The sequence below is a fragment of the Calypte anna genome, chromosome 7 (assembly GCF_003957555.1).
Source record: "Calypte anna isolate BGI_N300 chromosome 7, bCalAnn1_v1.p, whole genome shotgun sequence".
NCBI lineage: Eukaryota > Metazoa > Chordata > Aves > Apodiformes > Trochilidae > Calypte > Calypte anna.
In genome coordinates this window covers 16,994,367-17,018,793 of record NC_044253.1, presented here as the reverse complement: position 1 = coordinate 17,018,793, position 24,427 = coordinate 16,994,367, and the positions used below count along the sequence as shown (strand labels likewise).

The following is a 24,427-nucleotide window of genomic DNA, read 5'->3' as shown; positions in this document are numbered from 1 at the left end:
TCCTGGGGACTGGCATTGAACAGAATCAAATGGTATTTAAATTGGTTTGACAATATTCCATTCAGTCTGCTTGGCTTATATGCTCTTCATTATGCTAATACTTGTGCTTATTTAAAAATACCTTAGAATAATTTGGGAAAACATGCAAACTAGGTATTAAATACAACTGCTTGGGTCATAAGCCTTGAAATGGTCACAATTTTTGCATTTTCTTCAGCATTCCAGGGTTGTAGCTCTGGATGCTACTTATGAGAAACTTACCCAAATTGGAGTTTTAGAAAAACATGTCTGTGGTGTTTAGTTTAAAAAAAAATATAACTGTTCCTCCATTACCATAGGGCAACAATCCTTCCAATGTGTATGTATGCATGCAAATATTACAGAATTAGGGACAATTTTTGAAAGGAGAAAACCATCAGTATCCTGCAGTATTGAGGAGCTAAAGAGCATGTTTGAAAACTTGAGTAATATTTGGCGTGAAGAATACCAAGATGTAATTCACTGTGTAGAATTTCAGTTTTTTAAAGTTGCTAGTGAAATTTGGGGCACACTATGGCACCAATAGAAGCACACAGTGGTTTTTTAGTTGTCTGAAGTGCCCTAAGAGCTGCCTCTGTTTCCAGTTACAATATTCCACAGTCCTAGGGAGGTTAATGCAAGATGGAAATGGTTAAGGAAGTCATTCATGGTTTCAGCATTATGTTGATATTTTAATTGCTACAGTGACAAAATCAGGTTAACTTTTGAACCAGACTTTGTCAGATTGCCAACAAACATACTGCTCTTAGATCTGTCAGGTGTGGAGTTTTGTGGTCTTGGGAAAGTCTCTAAGGGCTGAAGACTGGCATAGTCACTAGAAAAGGCATATTGCATTTTCATTCTATTCATCTTGGGAATTCCCTGCACAGTATCTCTTGACCATTTCTTGCTTTCTGTTTTAAAGTTTCTGTATTTAAAGTTAAATAACTTTATTGTTATTGTAGTGTTATTAATGTATGGTTTTGCATTTCAATGTGTAAGGTAATATAGTGAAAGGTCTAGCTTATCTGTGTTTTATCCTTCTATGTAAAGACATTTTTTTGCTGTGACACTTGTACAGTGAATGTCTTTCAAAATTACTGAATCCTCAGAGCTGGTTTCCATCTCCACCTTCTTCCTGCCTTGAAATTAGTTCTGTGTTGAGTCATTGTCTCGGGTGATAATAAAAGCCCCAAGTCAGCCACACCTATAAAGTTTACTTAAGGACACTATGGGGGTTAAGATGATGAAATGAACTTCAAATTGTGCTGGCAATGATATTTTGGGTAGTCTTATTTAAATAGTTTAGGTTTAGCTCTTCAAAAGGTAGTTAGTTCTTAATAATAGTTTCCTACCTCCTGCAGATTTTGTACTAAAATACAGTAATGTCTGGAAGTGGGTCAGATATTACAGCAATTAGGACTGAATATCTTAAAAGTATATGCGTATACACATATGTAAACACATGTATGTAGAGGTATGTGTATAAGTATTCTTTGAAGGTCAGGAAAGAGCACATTATTCGGAATGATAAAACTTTTTCAAATTCATGTCATTTACTGTATGAGTACTTTCTTCACAATCTATGGGAATATTCATGCAAATACTGGTATTGATATTGCCAGATTAGAAATAATAACAGGGTTCATTATGGCAAGAAACTCACCTGGTAAAGCTATCTGTTATAGAAAAGGGAAAATGATGTTTTTCTCTTAGCTATAGTTGTCTTTATTTCTAAGTAGAAGTTTAATGTGCAGAAAGGTAGAGTTTGACAATTATGTATTACTCAGAACAGGAATAACTCCCATGAAGTTATGTGGCCTAGATTTTGCAGAATTTTTATCTAGATAGCTTTAGTGGTTTTGTGGCCTTATCTTTCCTACTAAATTAACTCTGTGGGGGTTTTTCTCCTCTGGGAAGTCCTTATTTCAGTACTCTGTTGCCCCGTTTTAATTTTGAAATCCAATTAAGTTGCATAAATTCAAATATTTGGTTTATTCTTTTAGGAAATGGAATGCATGGTCTTTCAACTTCCATTTACTGTGACTTCTGTAGAAAACTTATGATGACTTACAAGATTATTAAACATTAATGATTGGATAGATTGATAAGCTGAAAAGGTAGGTTTGCTACTAAGAAAAGTAGAACTAAATATTCTTACTAAAACCAAGATTCCTTGAAATTGCCCACAGGACAAATCTGAAAGCAGATGCTCAGGACTGTAGCTGTGCAGTAAGTAGAAGCAAGTGATTAATTTATCTTAAAACATTAGTTGTTAGCTTGGCAGATTCCCTTTCACTGCAGTGTTTTAAAGTTAATTACCATCTCCAAGTGTATTTAGCAAAAGTACTTTCTTTTATCTGTAACTTTTTGATGTGTTCAGAGGTGTGATTCCTCAGCTGAATTTTTGTACCAAGGACAAGAACACAACTAACAGAACTGTGGATGAGTTGGGCTCTGTGCCCCGATGAACTGGTTTATTCCTAACTAGTGTTTGACTTGGTGTTCACCATCTCTAGCCATGCGGAGCACCAGACATGTTTCAAATGAAACATCCCTTCCCCTTCCAGAGGTGGAGGCTGTCTTATATGGGTGCTGCAGTTGTATGTACCAGCTTTGCTCAGTGGTGGCCTGCTGACTGCTTGGGCTCCTGAACACCTTGGTTACTGCTGGGAGCACTGCCTGGATCACTGCTGCGAGGTTACCTGGAACTGTGTATTCGTCTGAGTTAGACTGTGCTGCCAGGACCACTTCATTTTGCCAGTCAAATTCCTGATACATTTAAAGTGTTGTATTAGCTAGCAGTATACTTGGAAGCTTCCCTAGGTGTTATCTAATTCTTTTATTTTTTAATTTCAGAATTAACAATGATCTATTGTGTCTATGCAAGTAATTCATTATGCAGTCAGACATTCACCCCAGTAGCTATTTGGAAGGTTGCTTCCATTAAGATGCACCAAGGAATGGCATCCTGCATTTAATCAGCATACTGTTGTTAAGCATTTGCAACCTAACTTCAGAATTAAGTTTCTGGATGTAAAAAGAATCATTTATTATCATTCACTTTGAAATTGCCAACATTTTAATTTTAGAATTTTTAATCTTTATAATATGTCATGTTGCCTTACTTGACTTTCAGATATCTATATGATACTCTTAGCCACTTAAAGCCATGTTTCAATTAAAAACCTCTTTGAGTTAAAAACTAGCTATATGAGTTAAAACTGTAGTTTATAAAAAGGCAAAATTAGTTTGTCTCTTGTTTCAAGCCAATAGTGAAGTTTCAAATTAGGAGGCAAAATGTGAGGGAAACTGATGAGTACTGTGGAAGTGAGTTAGAGTAACTCTTCTGTTTGCCATGTTCAAATTTTAATTTTTCATTCCAGATTTTAAGGAGAACAGGAAATTTCTCCAGAATAAATAGACCAGACATAAAGACACATTTTTTTGGAAGTGCATCCACAAGGATTTTGGAAAATATTGCAGTTTCTAAAGAGAAAATAAATTTTTTTTCAGCAGTCAGAATATTGTATCTAATAAGTGATAAGCATGTATCAAAACATCACCCTTTAAAGAATTGGAAGAGACTGACTTGGGGTTGTTTCAGATAAGGTTATGAAGAAAATCTGACCCTAGGGCTAGAGCAGCACTGCTGCATGTGGTGTATACCAAAGATTTTACTGGAGTTTTCTCAGACAGGTTTGAGCATGCTGTTTGTTGCCTCACTTTTAAGGTTTAGTTACAGACATAGGTACCACACATATCCCCTGCAGTTGTCTTAGTTGTATGTAAAACCAAAGTTAGTTTAATTCCTGATTGTTTGACAGCATAATGCTGCTTTGTTACCACTTTGGTGAATTGGCAATAATAGTAAAAGAAGCAGTGTGAACTTTTTTTTTTTTTCGGGGATGGGGAAACACTTGGAGGGGGAAAGAACAGCTGTGGGGGCAAGGCTGCAGCTTTTGACGGTAGTGCCAGCTCATGCTGTTCCTTGAACTAGCATCTCAGTTTGTGGGTCTGCAGTTGTCCTTAGCCTGCCATCAGTTGCATCTCTCCCTCATTCCTGTCCCTGTAACTTCTGCCTTCCCTCACACTTGTGACTCTGGGGAAAGCCAGATTGCAGAGCTTTATCCAGCTGAGGTGCACAGGACCAGCAGTTGCCTCCATCAGCCAAACAGAGGGAAGAGTTGGCTTGAAAGCTGAGCTACCAACAGGGCCAGCAAAGGTGCCTTTGTTCTTCATTTAATTCTGCACCAAAGCCAGTTTATCAGACCAGCAGATCTAACCACCAATGTTAATGCTTTTGGATTTCCTTATTACCACCCTTTTTCCTATCTGTGCATCCAAGCTCTCTCAGAAAGTTCAGTTTCTGCTTAAGAACTTTATCAGGAGTTGAGTTTCCATGTTAAAACACCCTATCAATAATGTTTGAAAGATTTCAACTTTCTGTGCTGCTCTTAGTTGACCTGATGTCATGTTCTGACCATCAAAGGTCAGTGCAGACAAATCATCCCTAACATCCAACTAGATGTCTACTGGGAAGTTCCACTGGAACTTACCTACCCTTGGAAATCATGCCCTAGTTTTTATAGATGAATCTTCATTTTTAATCTTGCTTACCTTTACAACTTCAGGAATTTCATCCTTGTGAATGAAAACTGGTTTCCTTATTTATAAAGAGAAGCAAACTATTTTTTATACAAGGAAGGCCATGTGCTGGATTTGGCTATACTGATTTTAGCAAACTCCTTGCTTTGTTTCACCAGGTCTCCGTATTTGTTGTGTTCGCATATTGTGATGAATTGCCTTACTGTATGAAAGGACTCCTTCTCATACGTGCACCCATGATCACTTGCATTTAGGAAAATATTTACATTTTTAATAACTTGGATATTAAAGAGGCATAAAGAGGTTTAGATTTATTAATTGGTTAGGTTCCTTAATGGCTACTTTTAAACTAAATGTGTCACTGTCCTTTTTATTATGGCTTAAAATTCATAAGAGTTCACCTACAGATCATATTAAATTGGTGCTTAGCAACTTTGTGCTTTAAACAGATTTATAAAGTCAACTTCTCTGGGCCGTGGAGGTAGAGCTGCTGCCTGAACTGGCTTTCATCAGACAGCAACAGAATCACTTGCTAGAAGCAGCCTGGATCTGTTGAGACTGGTGCCAAGCAAATGCTAACAAGCCCTGCTTGATCCAAATTGATTGGGATTAACAAGTATTTGTACTGTACTAAGCATTGTGTTTCGGAGTATTATAGTCCTTGTTTCCTCAAATGGCCCTGAAAAAGTGATCTCTCCATTAAGTATTCTGATAATGAAATAAGTGCTATATGTTTTACTCTGACATCTGAAATTATTCTTTAAGAAACAAAGTAAATGCTCTCTTTCTATTCTTGCAAATGAAAATTGTCTAGCTGGAGAGAGAAAAAGGTATCAGAGGGAATAATCACTGAGTACTGTGAGATGCAGAAGGTGGAAAATGTGACTGGAAAATGTGAAAAGAAAATTCTTCCCTCTAACTTTTAGGAAGCTAAACCAAGCTTCAGTTCCAGATTAGGAATTTGGAGATGTCTAGAGGCAAAATTTATGGCTTACTTGTCTTTTCCAGGAGAAAATTGTGTAAATATCAATGTTTTCCTTATATTCTTCATAACACATTGTTTTAAGAAAGCAGGTCATAAAAGCTTGTGGAAGGAAAAAGTAGAAAGTGTGTGATGCTGTCTTAGTCCTCGGTTTTCAAACAACCTGTAGTGTAATTCAAGATTCCAGCAGATGGGATACACAAATATAAAAGAATGTAGATATAACTGCTTTGTGTGTATACACACACACACACACACACACACACTTTTTAAGGGCAAAGGGGCACAATGGCAATAACAGATCAGAGAAACATTCATAGTTTCTTGATGCTCATCAAGCTACGTTTTCTCCTGCTAGTGTTTCCTGATGAGGTGGGGACATCTTAAATTGTCTGTACCATCTCAGCAGCATTTTCTCTATGAACAGCAGCCACAGGACAGGTGTTGTTTGGTATCTGTCTGAACTGTTCATTGGCCAGATGAGCTGTTCTTGTTTCTGTTTTTCCCAGGTGTTAAATGTATCTGCTTTTGTCATGCTTTTGCCATGATTGTACTTTGTTCTGTGGTGCCTGTGCACTGGTCAGTCTTCATGCACGACATAAGAGAAAGTTGTGCAGATATTTCTGGGCATGACAGACCACTCCTTTTTTCTTGCAGGAACAGATGATATCCTATGTGTGACTGCATATTATGTCATAGATCTGTAGAAGATAGACATTTTATAGCACCTGTGCTGAATATGCCATAGTTAATACCTAGTGGAAAAGGTTGGATGTGGTGAGCTCTCAATGTCCGTGTAACAGTGCAAGGTCATCCCTGAGAAATGTCAGAAGTTGATTGGTACATAATAGCCCCCAAAATTTAGAAACAGTTGTCCTTGATGCTTAGCATCAGGTCTTCTGCACACCAGCTCTTTCTCAGTTCTTGCTTTAAATCCCTTTTGCCATGTATAAAGCAGTATTCATCCGCCTTCCATGAGAACATGACTAACAGCTTGTCTGTCCCGGAGTTGTTAGCACGCACGTAGCTGCAGCGATACAGTCGCATTAATGAAGGGAGATCTTTGTCACACCCATGCTGCGGGCAGCACAGCCCGGCGCCGCGCTGAGGCGCGCATGGGGTTTGCAACACTCCCTTCCCAAATGGGAGGCAATGCAAGAGGCAAATGTTTTAAAAAGCAATCAAGTTCAACTACAGTTCTTTTCTAATGTAACTTGAGCTTCTACATTTTATTTTAAGAAAGCCACGTAGAGTCCTGAGAGTCGCTTAGAATTTCATTTGCAGTCTCATGTGTGCTACGCACGGTCTCGTTGCAATCCAAAGAAAATTGGTATACATGTTGCAGCACGCAAACCAAGCAGTTTTTGCTCCCTGATAATCTATAGCCCTATGTTGAAAAGTTTGCCAACATTGTATACTTGTGTCTTCTGGTAGGTCATTTTTATACAATGTTGAAATGTATAAAAGGTTTGGACAGATTTTCATCTTGTGTAAAGGAATGCAGAACTACTGGGTGAGAGTGGAACTAGACTGGTGAGTGAAAATACAGAGAAATGGCAACTCCTTAAATAATGAATCTGATTATTTAAAAAGTTGCTACTGATGTTGCTCTTGTTCTAAAAATGGGTACATTGCTAATTTAGTAATACATGGCTACTTCAGTTCAGTTTGGTGTTTTTGGTGTGGGGAAAATCTCATTTATGGAGGTGTGGTCACCCTGTCATAAAGAGTTGCAAGTTCAGTGTCAGACCACATGTGTATGTCTGCATATAAGTATACACTGCATATACATATCCAGTGGCACATATATATACACCACTTGCATCAGTGTGGCCTCAACCATGGACTCCTTGAATGTTAAATACACTGTCACAAATTTATCATAAGCTTAGTACCTCTTCTGCTGGAATTTAGTTGATAATCACTTCAACCTGCACTAACGTGTATACCAGACAGCACAGCTGTCCTGATGTTTAAACTGCACAGTGTTTCTCAAATTAGGTATGTGCCTTCCTAGTTATATCTGAGACTCTTTTTACACTTGACCAGCACTGTTGTGTGTGTCCTCTTCTAGTGTGTTCATTATAATGAATTGTACCTGCTACATTTTATCATATTGCAGAGTATGAGAACCACAATGGCACTTTTTAGAAGTGAGGAACACAAAGATGAAAGGAACTTTCAGTCCAGCACACATTATACTGACCTCACTTCTGTGGCAAATGCTATAAAAGACTATGGAAATACTTGCAGTGGAGTAACTGGGAAGAGCAATGGTGCTTGGAATATGTTTTCCTGTTGTCCAGCTCATGGAGGAATAATTTATTACCACGGAGGAAAGAGACGGAAGATGCTACCATTCAAACTGAAATCTGTTTAACTCTAATTTCACATAGAAGTGAAACAAGCTGCTGAGCAACAGAAGTGGACCTCCTTGATATCAGTGTTTCAATAACTTTTGTGTTGTACTTGTGCATTATATCTACACTGGCTTGTTCTTTGCTGATACCTCTTCAGTAGTTAGGCCTGGAGACAGATAAATGCATTACAGAGTTTAAAAAGGAAAAATGTTTGCAAACTGAGTAGGAAGAATACAATATCTAAACTGATCTCTGAAGCATCAGTTCTGTACATCTTGAAAGAGCCTGCTCATGGGGTCATCCAGATTCAGTCTTGTTGGCGAAGTCTTAGAAAACTGGCTTCTTTTTCTTCATGGCTTTTTCTGACATAGAATCATAGAATCATAGAATCATAGAATCATAGAATTGGCTGGGTTGGAAGGGACCTCAGAGATCATCGAGTCCAACCCTTGAACCACCGTTGCGGTTGCTAGACCATGGCACTGAGTACCACATCCAGTCTTTTTTTAAATATCTCCAGGGACGGAGAATCCACCACTTCCCTGGGCAGCCCATTCTAATGACGGATCACTCTTTCCGTAAAGAAATTCTTTCTAATATCTAACCTAAACTTCCCCTGGCACAACTTAAGTCCATGCCCTCTTGTCTTGTTGAAAGTCGTTTGGTAAAAGAGCCCAACCCCCACCTGGCTACACCCTCCTTTCAGGTAGTTTGTAGAGAGCGATGAGGTCTCCCTGAGCCGCCTCTTCTTTAGGCTGAACAACCCCAGTTCTCTCAGCCTCTCCTCGTAGGGTCTATGCTCGAGTCCCTTCACCAGCCTGGTTGCCCTCCTTTGGACCTGCTCCAGAACCTCGATATCCTTCCTGAACTGGGGGGCCCAGAACTGGACACAGTACTCAAGGTGTGGCCTCACGAGGACATGCCACCTTTCCTCCAGCTGGAGGTGCTGGGTGCAGTGAAACAGGAGTAGTTTGTTAGAGAAAGATTAAGATTTTTGGAATGTGGAAGAAGGGGCCAGAGCCTGTACTGTCGCATCTACACTGTCAAAGAATACAGCAGAAAAAGCAGGAATAGGCTGGGGGATACTGCATTGGGCTACCTATTAAATGCTGCTGTAACAGGAAGATGGCCTTGCCAGAAAGAACATTTTCCTCTGTAAAATAGAGCGATGCACAGTAACACTGCTGCCGCTGTGCTGGGTCTAGTGTCCTACCCATATGGAACCAACAATCATAGACAAAAAGGGACTTTGATAAGAGTATTGTCTCTTTTATACATGGTCGGGTACAAGTTCTTAAATTTATTTCTTAACTTGAATAAACAGAAAATGACATAGTGGATCCCATGTCAGCCAAAAGAGCCATCTGTGGTATAACCCTGTGACAAACAGTATAGCAGTAATTCCAATGCCACCAACAGCATGGAGTTTGCCAGAAAAGCAGATGCTTCTTTTGACATGCATCTTCAATATGGTTCTGTTTCTATCCTGTAATTGCTGTCTATGGAGAAAGGGTGGATAGGATAGTCAGGTGAACAGAATGATTAAAATGTAATTTTTTAGGGAAAAGTAAGAGTTTGGAAAATAATAACAAACAAACAAACAAAAAACACATAAAAAGAAACACTAGAAATAACTTTTTAAAACAGCTGAAATAAAAACCTACAGAATTCTCTTGTGTTTCATGAAAGGTGTGGCACATTAAGTAGCAGACACTTGCAAGACCTTATCAGAAATATTAAATCTAATACAATATGAAAGAAAGCAGTAAATAATACCTGAGCCGTTTTTCTGCAGTTTTAATTTTTCAAAAGAAAACAGTTCTTTCTCTATTACTTTAAAAAATGAAGATTGGCTAAACATTTTTTTTGCTGTACTGCCTGTCTTTGTAAAAAAAATACTCAAACAGGTCTCTGAATAAGCCAGTGTGAGTATCTATATGTCTGTACTTTGTTATTTTATAACATTGGTCTCTTTTCCCAGGTAACTCTCAGCAAGACAAGAGGGCACGGTCTTAAGTTGTGCTGGGGGAGGTTTAGGTTGGATATTAGAAAGAATTTCTTTACCGAGAGGGTGATCAGACATTGGAATGGGCTGCCCCGGGAAGTAGTGGATTCTCCATCCCTGGAGATATTTAAAAAGAAACTGGATGTGGCACTCAGTGCCATGGTCTGGTAACCGCAGCAGTAGGGGATCAAGGGTTGGACTTGATGATCTCTGAGGTCCCTTCCAACCCAGTCGATTCTATGATTGTTAAACCCTCGTAAGACAGCAGTTTTGTGAGACATTCAGACTTGGCTGGATTTACTACCAAAATATAATGATGGATGGCAACCTTAACTGATACAAAAAGAGGATGGCCTCATACATGTTGCATATTTACTGCTTTATGGAATCAATTATGTGCATCCATAAAAATATTAATTCTAACATATCTTAAATAGAAATTTTTGATCACACTGAATATTGTCTGTTGGTACTGGAGGATAAAAGTTCACAGAAGGTCATGGCAATGGTGAGCAAAACAGCAGCTGAGCTGGAAATCTGCACTCTCCCAATAGAAGAATGTCCTCCAGGCATAAGAAGCTGCCTTGCATGATGCTGGAAAGTTTCACTGCCAGAGCTTAGTTTTGGAGGTTTCACCTAGAGAAATGGTTACCTGCTGTCTCTTATTTTCCTGCAAGGGGGCGAAAAAATACCATCAATGAATACAGATACAATGAATACATTTTCCATGCATTTAAGTCCCACCTATTGGTGCTGGGTTTGGTATGTTATTTCTTCCCAATAAGGCAGTAAGAGGCTAATGCATGTTAGTTATTTTCAGATCTCAGGACCCTTGTTTCCTTTTTCCAGATCTTAGATATTCACTACTTCTCCTTATACCCTAAGCTGGATACACTGGCAATGAATACAATTAGATTGTATTGATATGGTCTGGTTTTCACAGATTTTTTTTTTTACCCTCTGTGTTCTTACAGGCTAATTGTTCAATAATTTGCTTCAGAATATTGCTGGGCATTGAAGTTGGGCTGACTACTATGAAATAGCCTGCATTTTCCTCTTCCCCTTTAATTTAAAAAAAAAAAAAATAAATTGCAAGACATCTGACAGAGAAGTGAAACTGTTAATGGGACTTCCATATGTTCCAGCTGCAGTTAGGCTGGACTGTTTTTTTTTTCATGTTCTGGGAATTCGACAACTTTCATGAAATACAACAATTGCCTGGACCCTTTTTTTTTTCTTTGATTTTTATTTTTTTTTCATGTGTTTTGGATTGACACCAGAAGAGTTTTTAAAAGGTGTTAGCGATTAGAAGCTTCCTGGTTTATTAATGCTTAAGCAAAGTTGTATATATAGAGAGAAGGGGCTGCTATGGCATTCTAGTTTAGGGGTCTCCAAACCTCACAGAGCACAGAGATAGTCAAGTCATCTGTCAGGATCTGGAAATTGTACATTTCTTCAATTTTCCCCTTAAATCTCATAGCTACTGCCTTTGTTGCTCTAATAAGTCATCTATGTGCTTATTGCTGGCATTTCATGGACTCCACTGGAAATGTGGCCCATGCCACTGTGTAGGACCTTCCTGCTGGCATATAACCCAGTGTGGTCCCACTGCCATTACACAACCTGAAATGTAAAAGACTTACTGAGTCACATTTTACTTGGTGTCTGGAAGTACTGTCTCCTGAGCTGCCATTGAACTGCTTGTGATCTGTAAGTGATTTACCACTTCTGATACGACCATCTCTTGTCTAGTTTTACCTGCTGCATGACACAGGAATTTCTAAGTTAATTGCTCTTTCAGTTGAAGCATTTCTCCTACCAACAGTATTTTGGATGTTTCCTGTTGTGGAGAACATTGTGTGATTTTATACCCTGCTATTAGCATGTACTGACAGATGTGTAATGTGAGGAATTATTTTTATTATTTGTATTCAGTGTCATGTGCTGGGCTTGCTACCTTTTAGAAACTTGCATAAGCCCATTAGTTTGTGAGTTCAGCTTCTCTGAAAAGGGATGTATTTTCTTCTTAACTGCAAATTAAATATTCAGGCTGGAACAAAGACTTTTTAGCATAGTCTAGGAATTTGGTACCATTTTCTCTCTGGATCCTGAGCAAAAACCTTGGCTTTTTTCACCGAAGGAAATAGGTCTGCATATTTACTAGAGCCAAGAAGGAAGCTGGCAATGAATTCTTTTGTATCTATTGCTCAATGAAGGGCTAACCACAAAAACATGTACATGACTTTTTGTCTAGCAGATCTCAATACCAAACTTCTATTCTTCAGTTACTTCAATGCCTTGACTTTCATTTTATAGTGTTTTAATATAGACTATTGGGTTGCTGCAGCCTCTTCAAATTTTAGAAACTAAAAGTAAAATATTTTGCTATGGATGAGTCTATAATATTGTCATGGGTAGGACATGCTGCCAATGTATTGTTCCAGCGGTTTGTCCAGGGAATCCGGGTATGAAACTAAGAAGGGAGTGGATTCTGTGATGAGCAAGAGTGAGAAGTGTCCACAATCTCTGCAAAGGAACAGGAATGTAGCCCAGTTCAGTGATACCATCTCTCCCCTTTGTGATACCTTTTGTTCTGTGGTGTGGCTGGTTTCATCTGTCCCCAGCACCTTTTATTCACCTCTGGACTGGGTGATTTAGTGAGTGAAACACTTAAAAATCCCTGATGGATGAAGTCAATAGAATGGGTGAGCTCCTGGGAACTTTGGAGCTTTTTCAGTATCACTGGGACTTTAGAAGAGCTACATGAACCAGGAAGAGTTTCCTTCATTCATTGCTTACTCTGCTGGTGCAACCTCTCCTGCTCTCTCTGAGTTAGACAATTAAGAAAAAAAAATTATGATGAAAATAGTTATGATTTATTTTATGAAAAAAAGCCCTCACCCATTCTTGGAGAAAAAGCTGTTCAGTAGCATCAGTGTGGGTTTTATCATATACTTCAAATATGCCCATTATTATAGTCCCACTTTTTCAAGTGTCTTCATAGAAAGGAAATACAAAGATTTGGAGCTTTGTTTAATATGGCAGAAGACTGCAGTTACATTAAGCTTTAGTATGTATAATTTAAATAATTTTGGTTCCATCTCCTGTAAAAATAGGGTAACCTGACATTTTGAAGCAAGCTAGAATAGTTTACTTCTGTTCTTGCTGTTGTTAGTAGTTGTTGCTTTCTGGTGAGAACAAATTTAGTCCTTAGGTTACTCTGAAGGTCAGTTTGTCCTCTCACCATACTGAGAAAAAGAAGCAGAATAGCCATTAGTGGAGAGAGTATGAGTTACCATCAAAATAGTCTAGGGGTGAAATTGTTAGAAGCATCTGAAATGTTACTAAGGATTTATGCTAGACTTCATTTTGGTTCATTGCAGATAGAGCTACTCTCCATGAAGATCTTTTAAAAGGGAAGCTGAGAAAAGCACCTACTCACTCCTGTATTTCTGTAGTTCAAGGAAGAGCTTCTTAAATGGCTCATAAAAAGGAGGTACTGACTGCTTCCTTGGATTTTGCAGGAAACTTTTCTTACTCTAACTGGCAAGATGGTTCAAATTAGTTGAAAAACAATGGACTTGAAGAAAGAAAATATTAATTTTAAAAAGGCAAAGCGAAAAGAATTGTCCTTTTTTTTTACTCTCATACATACATGGTAACACCTATCTATGTTCTTTGTTTCCTTTTAGTATGGACATGATGTTCATCTGTGTTTAGAAAAATAGTTTTCATAGCATTTGGCTATAACTTCTTCTCACCTATTCAGTGCTTTTTGCTTGTTGGGTTTTTTGTTTTGTTTTGTTTTTTGAGTACTCATTTTTCAGCCTGTTTATTGAAGTCCATCATTATCATAATGCTGGCTGTAGTATTATGGGCATAGTTCTTGCATGCCAAGGTATGGAAGGTTTAGAGAGCTTTTTGGGAGAAATCCAGGGCTGGATCTCCAGGTGCTCCTGGGCTGCCTGTGGTATTTCATAACAGGGAGAGTCTCTCCTTGATGCCAGCCTCCACCCACGGGGTCCAGCCTCCTGCCAGCGCCTCGCTGCTTCTGCTCCATGTGGCTGGAGCACCAATGCCCCTCTTCCTGGTGTGCAAGTAGCTCAAATGATCATAAGACATGATATTTGTCGTCTTGGCCTTGTGCAGTAAACCAACCCTTGCTGGAATAGCCCTGCTAGCTCTTGCACATCACTGTGAGACCAGTTTCTTTACCCATGGAAAGAGAAGTTCGGGTCAGTGATTTAAAGGAGGAAAAGGGCACAGATCTCATGGTTTTTCCCTCCTGAGGAAATTTTCAACAGGAATCTGGAAGACCTAGCTTCTGAGATACTCTCTACACTTTATATTGGTATCATCCTGGAAATGCTTAGAAATCAACTAACTTGCTGAATCTTCCAGTGACAAGTGCTGGCAGACTGAAGAACAGTCAGGAGAACCTATCCCAAGGCAGCAGATGTGAATACAGTAGAGACAGAGCTTTCTGTTTCTACTGATCTTTCTGTTTCTCTCTACTGAGAATTGGACTTGGAGAGGCCTCCAGAAATTTGGTTCTGCTTGCCATAACGTTTCAGCCATGATAATGGGAACCATGAAATAGAATAGTTCAGGATACTCAAAATGGTATTTCCCACTATAGCTGTCCATTTGCAGGGTTAAACTAGGTGATCAAGGTTTAATGTTTCCTTTAATGTTTCCTAATGAATGGTGATTAAAAAACCCATCTTCAGCACTGAACAGTCACTTCTGTTAAACATTTAGAGTTCTTTCTGTGTTCAGGACATGATTTTACTCCAAACAACCTCCATTTTCCTAAATTATACACTAGGTATGGCACTGTCTTGCCTTACCAGATTTCCTATTTTCCCAAGCCCTTGCTTTCATTGCACATGCAAAGCTCTGTGTTAAGTAGACAAGTAAATACAAAAAACAACCCTCAATTTAATCCAGAAGTTTTTCAGGTTCATGAAATTTGATTCTTTTATAATTGCTGCACACATCCCCCAAAATGTATGGCAGTTTTTATATCAATGGCAATTACTGAAGGTAGTGTTTTGAAATACTGTTTAGTGAAATCAGGAAGGTGAGGCAAAGTCAGGCAGGGTAAGCAGGTACTTGAGGCTTTATCACCTGAAGAAAGCTAGGCAAATAGCAGTGACAAGATTTTGAAACTATGACATGATCCAATTAGTAGTTCAGGCTAAATGGCAAGTGACAAGATTTTGAAACTGAGATGATCCAAATAGTAGTTCAGGCTAAATCAGATAGTTAATGTGTGCTGTAATTTATGCTTTGAATTTAGAATAGATCTGTGAGAATTAACTCTGGTGTTAAAAGTCACAGTGTTTTTCCTATCTGGAATTTTAGCTGAGCGAAGGAACTCATAATTTAATGCTAGCATGTTATATAACTTCATAGATCTGCTTTTATAACAAACACAAAGTTAGAGACTTAAATGGATTGCTGCCTTAATAATCATGCTCTGTTTTGGGACAGTTGTTATCCAAGTTATCTTGTGCTCGTAGGAGTTTCCTTGGACTTTTGTAATCTGAAGGCAGCAAGGTATCTCTCAACTCCTAGCTCAAAGGAATTTCTCAGGATTGTTCTGTTTTGTTTTGGTTGGTTGTTTTTCTGTGTATTTTTTTCCTGCTAATAGCAAAAAGATTCTTTTCCTCCTTGGCAGGCTAAATCCTGCTCTGGCTCATTTCCAGTCCATAAACATAGAAGGGTTGATAAGACAGACAGGAATGGTTTATAAGAAGATGACTCTGTTCTCCAGTTGTTTTTCAGTATTTGTGATTGTTCCTCTTTGGGTTTTATGTCAAGAAGAAAACATATAAAGGCAATTTTCCTTGGTTCAAGGAATTCCACAGGGCCTGTTCTGTCACTTAGCTTTTTCTGATGAGTAACTATGGTTTTCCCACTGCTGCTGTAGGGCTGTAGAGGGCTGGAGGGCAGGTCCCTCAGAAATCAGGCAAGGGTGTTGCGAGCTCCTCACCCTTGGCTCCAGAATGGGATGCGGTGAGCATACAGCATGTGGGATGATTATTCTGTTGCTGGTCTTTTTTACTTCTTATGTCTTTGTTGAACATGGTAGGAAGGAAACTGCTTGGAGAAAGAATGATTGCTAATTAACCTTTGAGAGTGAAGACTAAAGAGGAAATGGCAAACCAGTGTGAAAGTTACATTTATTGGGAACAGGAATATTGTAATAATGGTTCTATCATTTAGATTGATTCTTCTTGTTTTCAATACTTGGTTTTAAGATACAATGATTTGAAAAAATATAATGAATGTGGCTTAATGTATGTTACATTATTGCAAACTGTTGTGATGTCAATGTGATAAAATCTTAAGAATTGCTTTTAATATAAATTTTCAGCAGAGACTACAGTTTGTAAAACAAAGCTTTTAAAATTTCAAGCTTTATAAAAAGCTTTCAGTTGATGTTCGTGAAAGCTGTTTCTAAACAAACAACCCCAAACTTTGGCCAGGTCTCCTCTGCAGAATGTCTTGCCAGCAAGCACTGTAGCAGCCAGGGGTGTGGAAAAAAGTCATACATCCTCACTGACATCGATATGTTGGCAAATCCCCAGGTGTGGATGCAGCTGTGCTGGCAGAAGAGAATTTCTATCAGCTTAGCTTATGTCGCTTGGGGAGGTGATGCAACTATGCCAGCAGAACAACTCTTCTCTTGGCATGTGCTGTTGGCATAGGAGGCTCTGCCAGCACAGCAGCCAGGCTCTGTACCACTGACCAGCCTTTGCTGCAACTGCAGCTGGAAAAGAAAAACCCCTTTGAAAAAAAGTTGGATCACTCTTTCTCTCTCTTTCTCTCTCCCTTTCTCTCTCTCCCTTCTTTCTCTCTCCCTTCTTTCTCTCTCTCTCCCTTCTTTCTCTCTCTCTCCCTTCTTTCTCTCTCTCTCCCTTCTTTCTCTTTCTCTCCTACTTTCTCTTTCTCTCCTACTTTCTCTTTCTCTCCTTCTTTCTCTTTCTCTCCTTCTTTCTCTTTCTCTCCTTCTTTCTCTTTCTCTCCTTCTTTCTCTTTCTCTCCTATTTTCTCTTTCTCTCCTTCTTTCTCTTTCTCTCCTTCTTTCTCTTTCTCTCCCTTCTTTCTCTCCCTTCTTTCTCTCCCTTCTTTCTCTCTCTCCCTTTCTCTCTCTCTTTCTTGTAGTTGTCAATGAGGAACAGAGAAGAGAGAGACTGAAATTTTGAAATTAAGTTTTAATGTTAAAAATATGTTGAAGTCTTATGGCTTTAAGATGTCACTGTCTCTTCAATGGTTCTTTGTGTATTACTTGGTTGCAGGCTTGTCAAGCTGTAGAGTGCTCAGCATCTGTGTTTTAAAGCTTTTAAGGCTGGTAAAGGTACAAGTTTCTGTGGAAGCAGTGAAAAACCTTGCATCTCTAATCTTAGAAAGACACTTGTAATCACATTTACATTCCCATCATATTTGGAGGTGACCGCTAGCACTAGAGCATCTTTGTGTTTAAATAAAAGTTTAAATTTCTTGGAACGGAGTGTTTATGTTTAACAGGAAGACAGAGTTAGAATTCTTCTCTCTGGACACACACGTTTTCTTCTTCTGGCTTTGGCCAGCTGGTGACAAGATTTTACAAAACTACAGTTCTTCCTAACATAGAAACCCAAAGATTTTTAAGAGAAAAACTTTGTCAGAAGTGAATGCAAAGCAAACTAACAAACCAGATACTGAAAAACAGAACAGAGGTTCTTAGTCTCTGAAGGTATTGACCAGTTAAGATGATTACTGGTACGTGTTTGTTGACATTTATGGCAGCTGTAGATGCCTGCACCAGAGAATGGCATGGTTTGAAACACCAAATGGAGCAGTGGTCCATTTGATCACTGTGTGCTCTTTAAGACTGAAGCGTAATGCTTTGCCAGATGAAATTTGTTCAATTTGTTATGAAAATGTTTTGAAACAAGTTACTCTCTCATTTTGCATTGCTTGTAACCCTAAAAATACTTGCCTGGTGTTAATGGAAGCAGAACAGTCTGACAGCTTGACTATAGTGCTTTGATAGTTAAATCTGTCAGTGTTTCCATTACAAACTTGGAGGGAGGGTTTAATCTTTTTCCCATTTTAAATTATGCCTGGAAGAAATTCTAGATGAGTACTTCAACACCGAGTATAAATCTTTTGGAAGAGATTTGGTATTTCTTAAAGTTTTTATTTAAAACAAACAAACAAGCAAAAGTTCCAGACCTATGGCAATGAAATATGGATGTTGGATTTTGAAGTTCTGCTTTATTAAGATTATTTTTTTTCCACCTCAATCCAATTAGGCAACAATGTTTCTGTATATCAATGCGGACTTTAAAGTGTGGCAGTTCGCTTTCCAGGCTGTTATTGCTGCATAAAAAACTTTGCAGTGTGCTAACTTGGAAGATTTCAAAGCTTACCTAGGGAAACATAAAAAAGAAACACATAATTATCATGATGTATGAGGTATAAGGCATGCCTTTGCACTTTTCTCCCACTCACAGTTTCCAGTTTCATTCCAGTTTCCCAAGATTATCTTCAAAATAATTTGTGTGTGTGTGTGTGTGTATTAAGGCTGTAGTTTTATGGGTTCCTTAAACCAAGGTAAACTGTAGTCCCCTTCTCTCTAACTACACATTCTTCTTTCTTGTCATGCCTTGTGACAGCCAAAGCTTTTGTGTAGCACAAAACCACATGTGGTGAATCAGGTCAGGGAAGATAATTTTTTTCTGATTTGGGCTGTGGCTACACAACTGCTTGTACAGTCCAAAGAAGAGGGTGGCACCAGGGCAGGAACAAGTGAGTCTGCACTGAGTGAGTCTCACTTTATATTACACTGCATTCTTTTTTTTTTGCCCTTCCTTGTGACTTCCCTGCAGTTCACAGGGTGCTTCTTCCCTAGAACTTCTTGAGTCATGGGGACTCAGGCTTTTTGCAGGAAAGGGACCACATGCAGTGAATTCTTTTTGTTGGTGAAGACCTTGTACTAATAATATTCTCTCTAATATTAAAGTATTCCTCTCTTAGAGCACCACAGACCTGTTTATAATACCTTCTGTACTATGTTCTGCTACGCCATTGTTAATGTAAATTATTAAGACAGCTTTGCTGCAGATTTTCTCTAGAATGTTTTTACATTCCGTTAGGGTCTGATTTTAAGAATAATAGCAAATACTATGAGGACTATGCAGAAGTGCTTGTGTGCTTATCTCCTTTTGAAACTTTATTTCTTTTTTTGCAGTTATACAGAATCCTTTTCTCAATACTCTTGAAATAATATGCAAAAGCTGAAATCAGTGGCAGTATGAAAATTCCAAAAAAAAAAAAAAGTATTGTGTGAAGTACTGAAAGACAAAAGAGGTGCACAGAAAGCTTCTAATTATATTTCTGGATAGATTAAGGAAATAGTATGATCTGCCACAATAATTCATTTGGCATGTGGAACAGTTGCAGTGACGTAAACTCCTGGAACCTAGAGCAACAGTATCTTATTTCATTTTCTCATCAGATGCCACAAAGAAGAGTGCTAACAACCTATGAGTAATATTCAGCAGAGGATATATATAATTTATGCATGTGTCATGCATCGTGCGTGCTTCAGACGTTGGTTGAGTATATTAGAGCATGCCCACGAATTCTGTCCCAAACACAGTGTGAAAGCAAGTGTATTTAAAATATATGTGTGTGATTGCATATAGGTTTAACACAGTGCTTCAAATAGTAAACGGGCGATGGTAGACTGAGATAATGTGCATGCTGAGATTGATACCTATAGTTTCCTCTAACTTGCTTTTTCCTTTGCAGCAGTCCATCGTACCAGCCCACCCAATGGCTCCTCCTAGTCCCAGCACCACCAGCAGTAATAACAACAGTAGTAGCAGCAGCAGCTCAGGATGGGATCAATTAAGTAAAACAAACCTTTACATCAGAGCACTGCCTCCAAACACCACTGATCAGGATCTGGTAAAATTATGCCAACCGTAAGTACTATGCTTAAATAAACATTACAGTCTCATGCCTTAAAAAAAGTATACAAATATATATATATATATATATATATATATGCATATATATAAAGACAAAATGAGTGCTTGGATTATGAGGGAATAAAAAGAAATTCATAAATAAAAATCGTCGTGCTGTGATATAATGGCACAATTATATAAACTTCTGTGGCAATCAGGAAGAAAATAGGTTTAGCATTTAGGAGAAGCAAAGGAAGTTTAAATGTTGTGGTGAGCAGAAACAACCTGTTACTTTAGTAAAAATTGTGATCATCTATGCTCCTGCCTGATGCTGTTGAAATCACAGGTATAATGAAATTGGCATCCAAATGTGGAACTTGCTGTTAAGAACCTGCAGCAGAGGGTCACCTGTTCATTAGTACCATCATTTGTTGATACAAACTCATTCTGCATCATTGTGAATTACATTGTACAGTTGAAAACTTATCTGAGTTTCAGACTAGCTTGTGTTGGCTGTACAGTACTGTACAGTCGATCAGAAATAGTTGATCAGTGTAAGAATCCTTGTTGGTGACCAGAGTCTCAGGTAGACTTGGGTGAGCAGAAGGTTTTTAAGCAATGTTAACATGAGATTTTTTTACTTGTGTGAATTTTTGCTTTTGTTTTTATTTTTTACAGCAGCACTGTAGTTACCTTCAAATGTAGGTCAGATGTCAAGAGACAGTGCAACTACCTTGTTTATACAGTTTAGAATCATTACTTAAAATCGTTACTCTTACTTAAATGTTTTACTGAATTTAAAAAACCCTGGTACTTCTGAAATTCATTCTGCATTTCAATATTATCTGAAAGAAAATACCCAGTTATCTTTAGACTTAGTAGGATTTGTGTAAACACTACAATCAGAGATTCTGAAAGTAATTTTATCTTTATTTCACAATGAGTAACTAGAGATATTGAAAAGTGCATGCCCAAGTTCTTAGTGCAAGTTAGCAAAATAGCAAGGAAAACCTTTAAGTCTTGGATCCCAATTTACATGAGGTGCCTTTAGTTTTGAAAGTTGAAAAAAATCTGACAGAGAAGAATTTTTGGGTTTTTTTTTTTAATTAAAATAATATCTCTCAGACTCTCAAGATAATAGTAATTAATAATCATATTAGTATTATAATAAAACTGACTATCAGGTCATGAAAGAAACTTTTTTCTACAATTCTCCCAACAGCATATGAAATTAATGTATTTTACTAAAAAAGGGAGCAGTTTATTAATCTGTAAAATTATTAACTGATAAATTAAACATTCTAAAACTCCCCATGTGACACTGACTTCTTGTTACTTGAATTTTAGTTACAAATGGATGTTTTTACAGAAGTGGATTTTTCCTTCCCATTTTTGTCTTTTGAAGTGATGAAGAAACCGTGGCTTACGCACTCATGTTGTGTTAGGACAGACTTGTGAGGTTATTTTGCACTGGAGCCGCCCAGTAACTGTTTGTGCAGTGGTTACTATAGCTCCTTAATCTCTTTCTGAAGACATTTTGGTTTGCACAGTCTCAGATGTCATCAGTGCATGAACATCCCAGAAAAAATATGCTCAGTATGGGTCCTTTTCCTTTTGAATGGGCAAAGGTTCTGTCTTTGTTGTTGTTGCTCTTCAATACACAATTGTAGTTGGATCAGCATGAATTTTGCAAGTAAAAAAAAGACAAGAACTGCAGCCATGAAATTATTAAATAAATTTGGAAGTGAATTTACAGACTTGGATGGTCATTCTTCTTCTGAGATATTTCTCTCCTAGACTTCCTAATTGAGAGGAAAGGAGGCTTTGTCTCAAAATTCTCCATTTCTGCTGAGGAAAAAAGTGAGATATCCAGAAATTTTAGTCTTGGAACACCTCTCAAAAATCTGGGTAATCTATTAGGAACCTTAGGCTTCCCTGCCAGTGTAGCCCTTTAGCAACTGATTTGATGCTTCTATAAGGTAGAAATTGCAACACTCCTTGTTCACAGAAGCTCAGTAGTCCACTCTTACAGAATATGCAAAATTACAGTAGTGAAAAACTTTTCCTTCCTATGAAGATGGCTAAACTTCTAGGGCATAGAGGGTAAGATGTGCTTAAAGGTGAACATGCCAGGTTTATTGTTTAAATTGAGGAAATAAAAAAATAAATGGAGAATAAAATCTTTGACACATAGAAGTCAATCAAGAAACTGCTGTTTACCCCCGATCTCTGAAATATTTTCCTTAGCTCTTTTTAAAATGCCTGACATTTTTACTGGGAGACTTTAGAGTAATTGTAGCTCCTTTTTACCCATATAGAGGACCTTGCTGTTTTCAGTGTGTCCACTGGAGTCTTTGGTGCTAAGAATGGATAGAAAGGCTGCTCTGCATATTGCAGAAGTGGTCTTGCTAGCTGGCTATAAGCAGTTTTCAGTGGATTTGCAGGAAAAGGTCACTGGATTTTGTTTTATATCTTTTGGCTGTTGTCAGACAAGATAGAAAACCACCTGTGGGTCGAGGAAAGAATGGCTGAAAAATGTCATTGTGACTACAAATCTGCACAGATTTTCACCCTGATTATTATGGATTTATATCATTCTGTATTGAAACTTATTTTCAGTGATGGCTGTTGTAGAGAAATACTGCTTTCAGTATTATCCCTTAGAATACAAGATAGTGAAATCTACAGACTTGTGTGTGGCTCTGGTTGTACAGTGACTTCTATTTGTTTTAATCAGTTATGTTTGCTTTAATTCTTGCTAGTGACAACTAGCAGTGTTAATTTTGGCCCTGTCTTTATTTTTATTAATTATTTTTGGTGAATCACTCGAGAAACCTCTCATCAAATTATAGAAGTATTGGGCTGGCTTACCTCATAGCACATCTGTGCAGCATTAACAAATACAGCAAATGTTCACCAATTTTGTGGAAAATTACTATCCTGGCAAGAGTGCTATTTGCCAAATCTCTGTAAACCTGCTCTCCACCTTCCTCTGCTTGGTTCTTTCTAGTGCTGTGTTATTTGAAGCTTTATCCTCTTTTTCAAGATAAAAAGAGCCTATTATAATTGTGTTGTGAAGGCTTACCTGGGTGCATAGTTGTTTTCAGACAGTGTTATTTTCTGTGGGACATGAAGCTACAACATTTCTAAGTATTCATTCAAACTCAAGCCTGCTACTCCAGTTCTGCATGTGGAAAACAGATTTCTTCATATCAGTTGTGCCTAAGGCAGAATTGTGGGGAAGAGTGAGGTAGGTATTATATTTGTCGCAAGAATGGTGTAACAGACAACCCAGAACCAGAGCTCAGAGTGTTGGGGGAACACTGAGTCAGTCCTGGCCAAAAGAGCTTTCCATTAGGTATGTGGGGGTAGGCAAAACAGTCAATGCAGCAGCCTGCAGAACAGAGAGCAGAGCAAAGGAGAAGTCAGAGTAAGGAGCTGACAAGCACTGCTTAGGGAAGCCTGTAGGAAGCTGGAGTCACATTGGGCAGCAGTTTCTTCTTACAAGCTATGCATGAGAGATGCTGTACTGAGCAAAGCTCTTCTGTGAAGTGCTGATTTTACAGGGTTGCTGGAGCAGTGGTAACCTCAGCAGTGCCTAGTTGTTCTCTACTCCTCTGACATGGCTATCAGTGCTTGCTTGATGTGCCTTCTTTGGCTGTTGTGTAGGATTTATAAATATTTTATATTATTATTATTATGCTTTAATTATTCTTTCTTATTTGATGATGGTCAGACAGTCATTTCTTGTAGCTTACTTAATATCTGGATCTGAAGATGCAAGATTTAATCCATTCCAGTTATTAACTGAAATTGTTGAGAATGCTTATGTGATTAAGGACTTAAGTGATTGGATCTTAGGACATTCAGCCAGGAGTTTGTAACTTGCCTTGACATGTTTTCTAGGTGCTCACCAGACTCTCACTAAGCACTGTGCTTTGCTGTGGAGGACCTTTATCTCCAAGCCACACGGTTCCAAAGCCCTATGCTTTCCACCATCTTGCTTATGATTTACTTGCTAGCCTGCAGCATGGCATCTCTGCAGTGCTGAATTTCCTCAGAGATCCCCTTTCTGTGGCATTTACATCATGAAATGAGGGGTAATGCAGCAGGTTCTTCATTCTCCTGGCAATCCCCTGTCCCAGCATGAGATTTCAAGCTTCAAGGCTTAACCTGTCTCCCTCATTCGTTTCAGTATAAATCATGATGATAGATTTGCTCTCTTCCGGGGTGTTTGCTTTTGCTGTGCCACTTGGATCAAGCTGTAGTCTGTATGATATTTTTAAGATGTGGTTTTGCTCTGGACAGTTTCACTTAGGCTTTCCCCCTGAAATTAGCACTATGTGGTTATAATGCAGGCTTTTGATGGATTACAATACGAAAGCAACTGGTTTAAGGTAACAAAGTTAGTGATATAATTACCATGACAGACCATTGTTCTGTGCTAAGGTGGTCAGAACACAAAACCAGAACCTTGTAGTGGCTG

The 24,427-nt window shown here is 38.3% G+C and overlaps 1 protein-coding gene across 4 annotated transcripts in view; it reads left to right on the top strand.

Annotated features, from left to right (window-relative positions):
* The window catches only part of RBMS1 (RNA binding motif single stranded interacting protein 1), a 142,539-nt gene that overhangs the window by 60,152 nt on the left and 57,960 nt on the right, over window positions 1-24,427 (top strand). For all 4 annotated transcript variants that reach the window (XM_030454233.1, XM_030454231.1, XM_030454234.1 and 1 more), the window contains one exon: window positions 19,781-19,956. In XM_030454233.1, coding sequence (XP_030310093.1) covers window positions 19,781-19,956 — 176 coding nt within the window. The remainder of the gene's footprint in view (window positions 1-19,780; window positions 19,957-24,427) is intronic.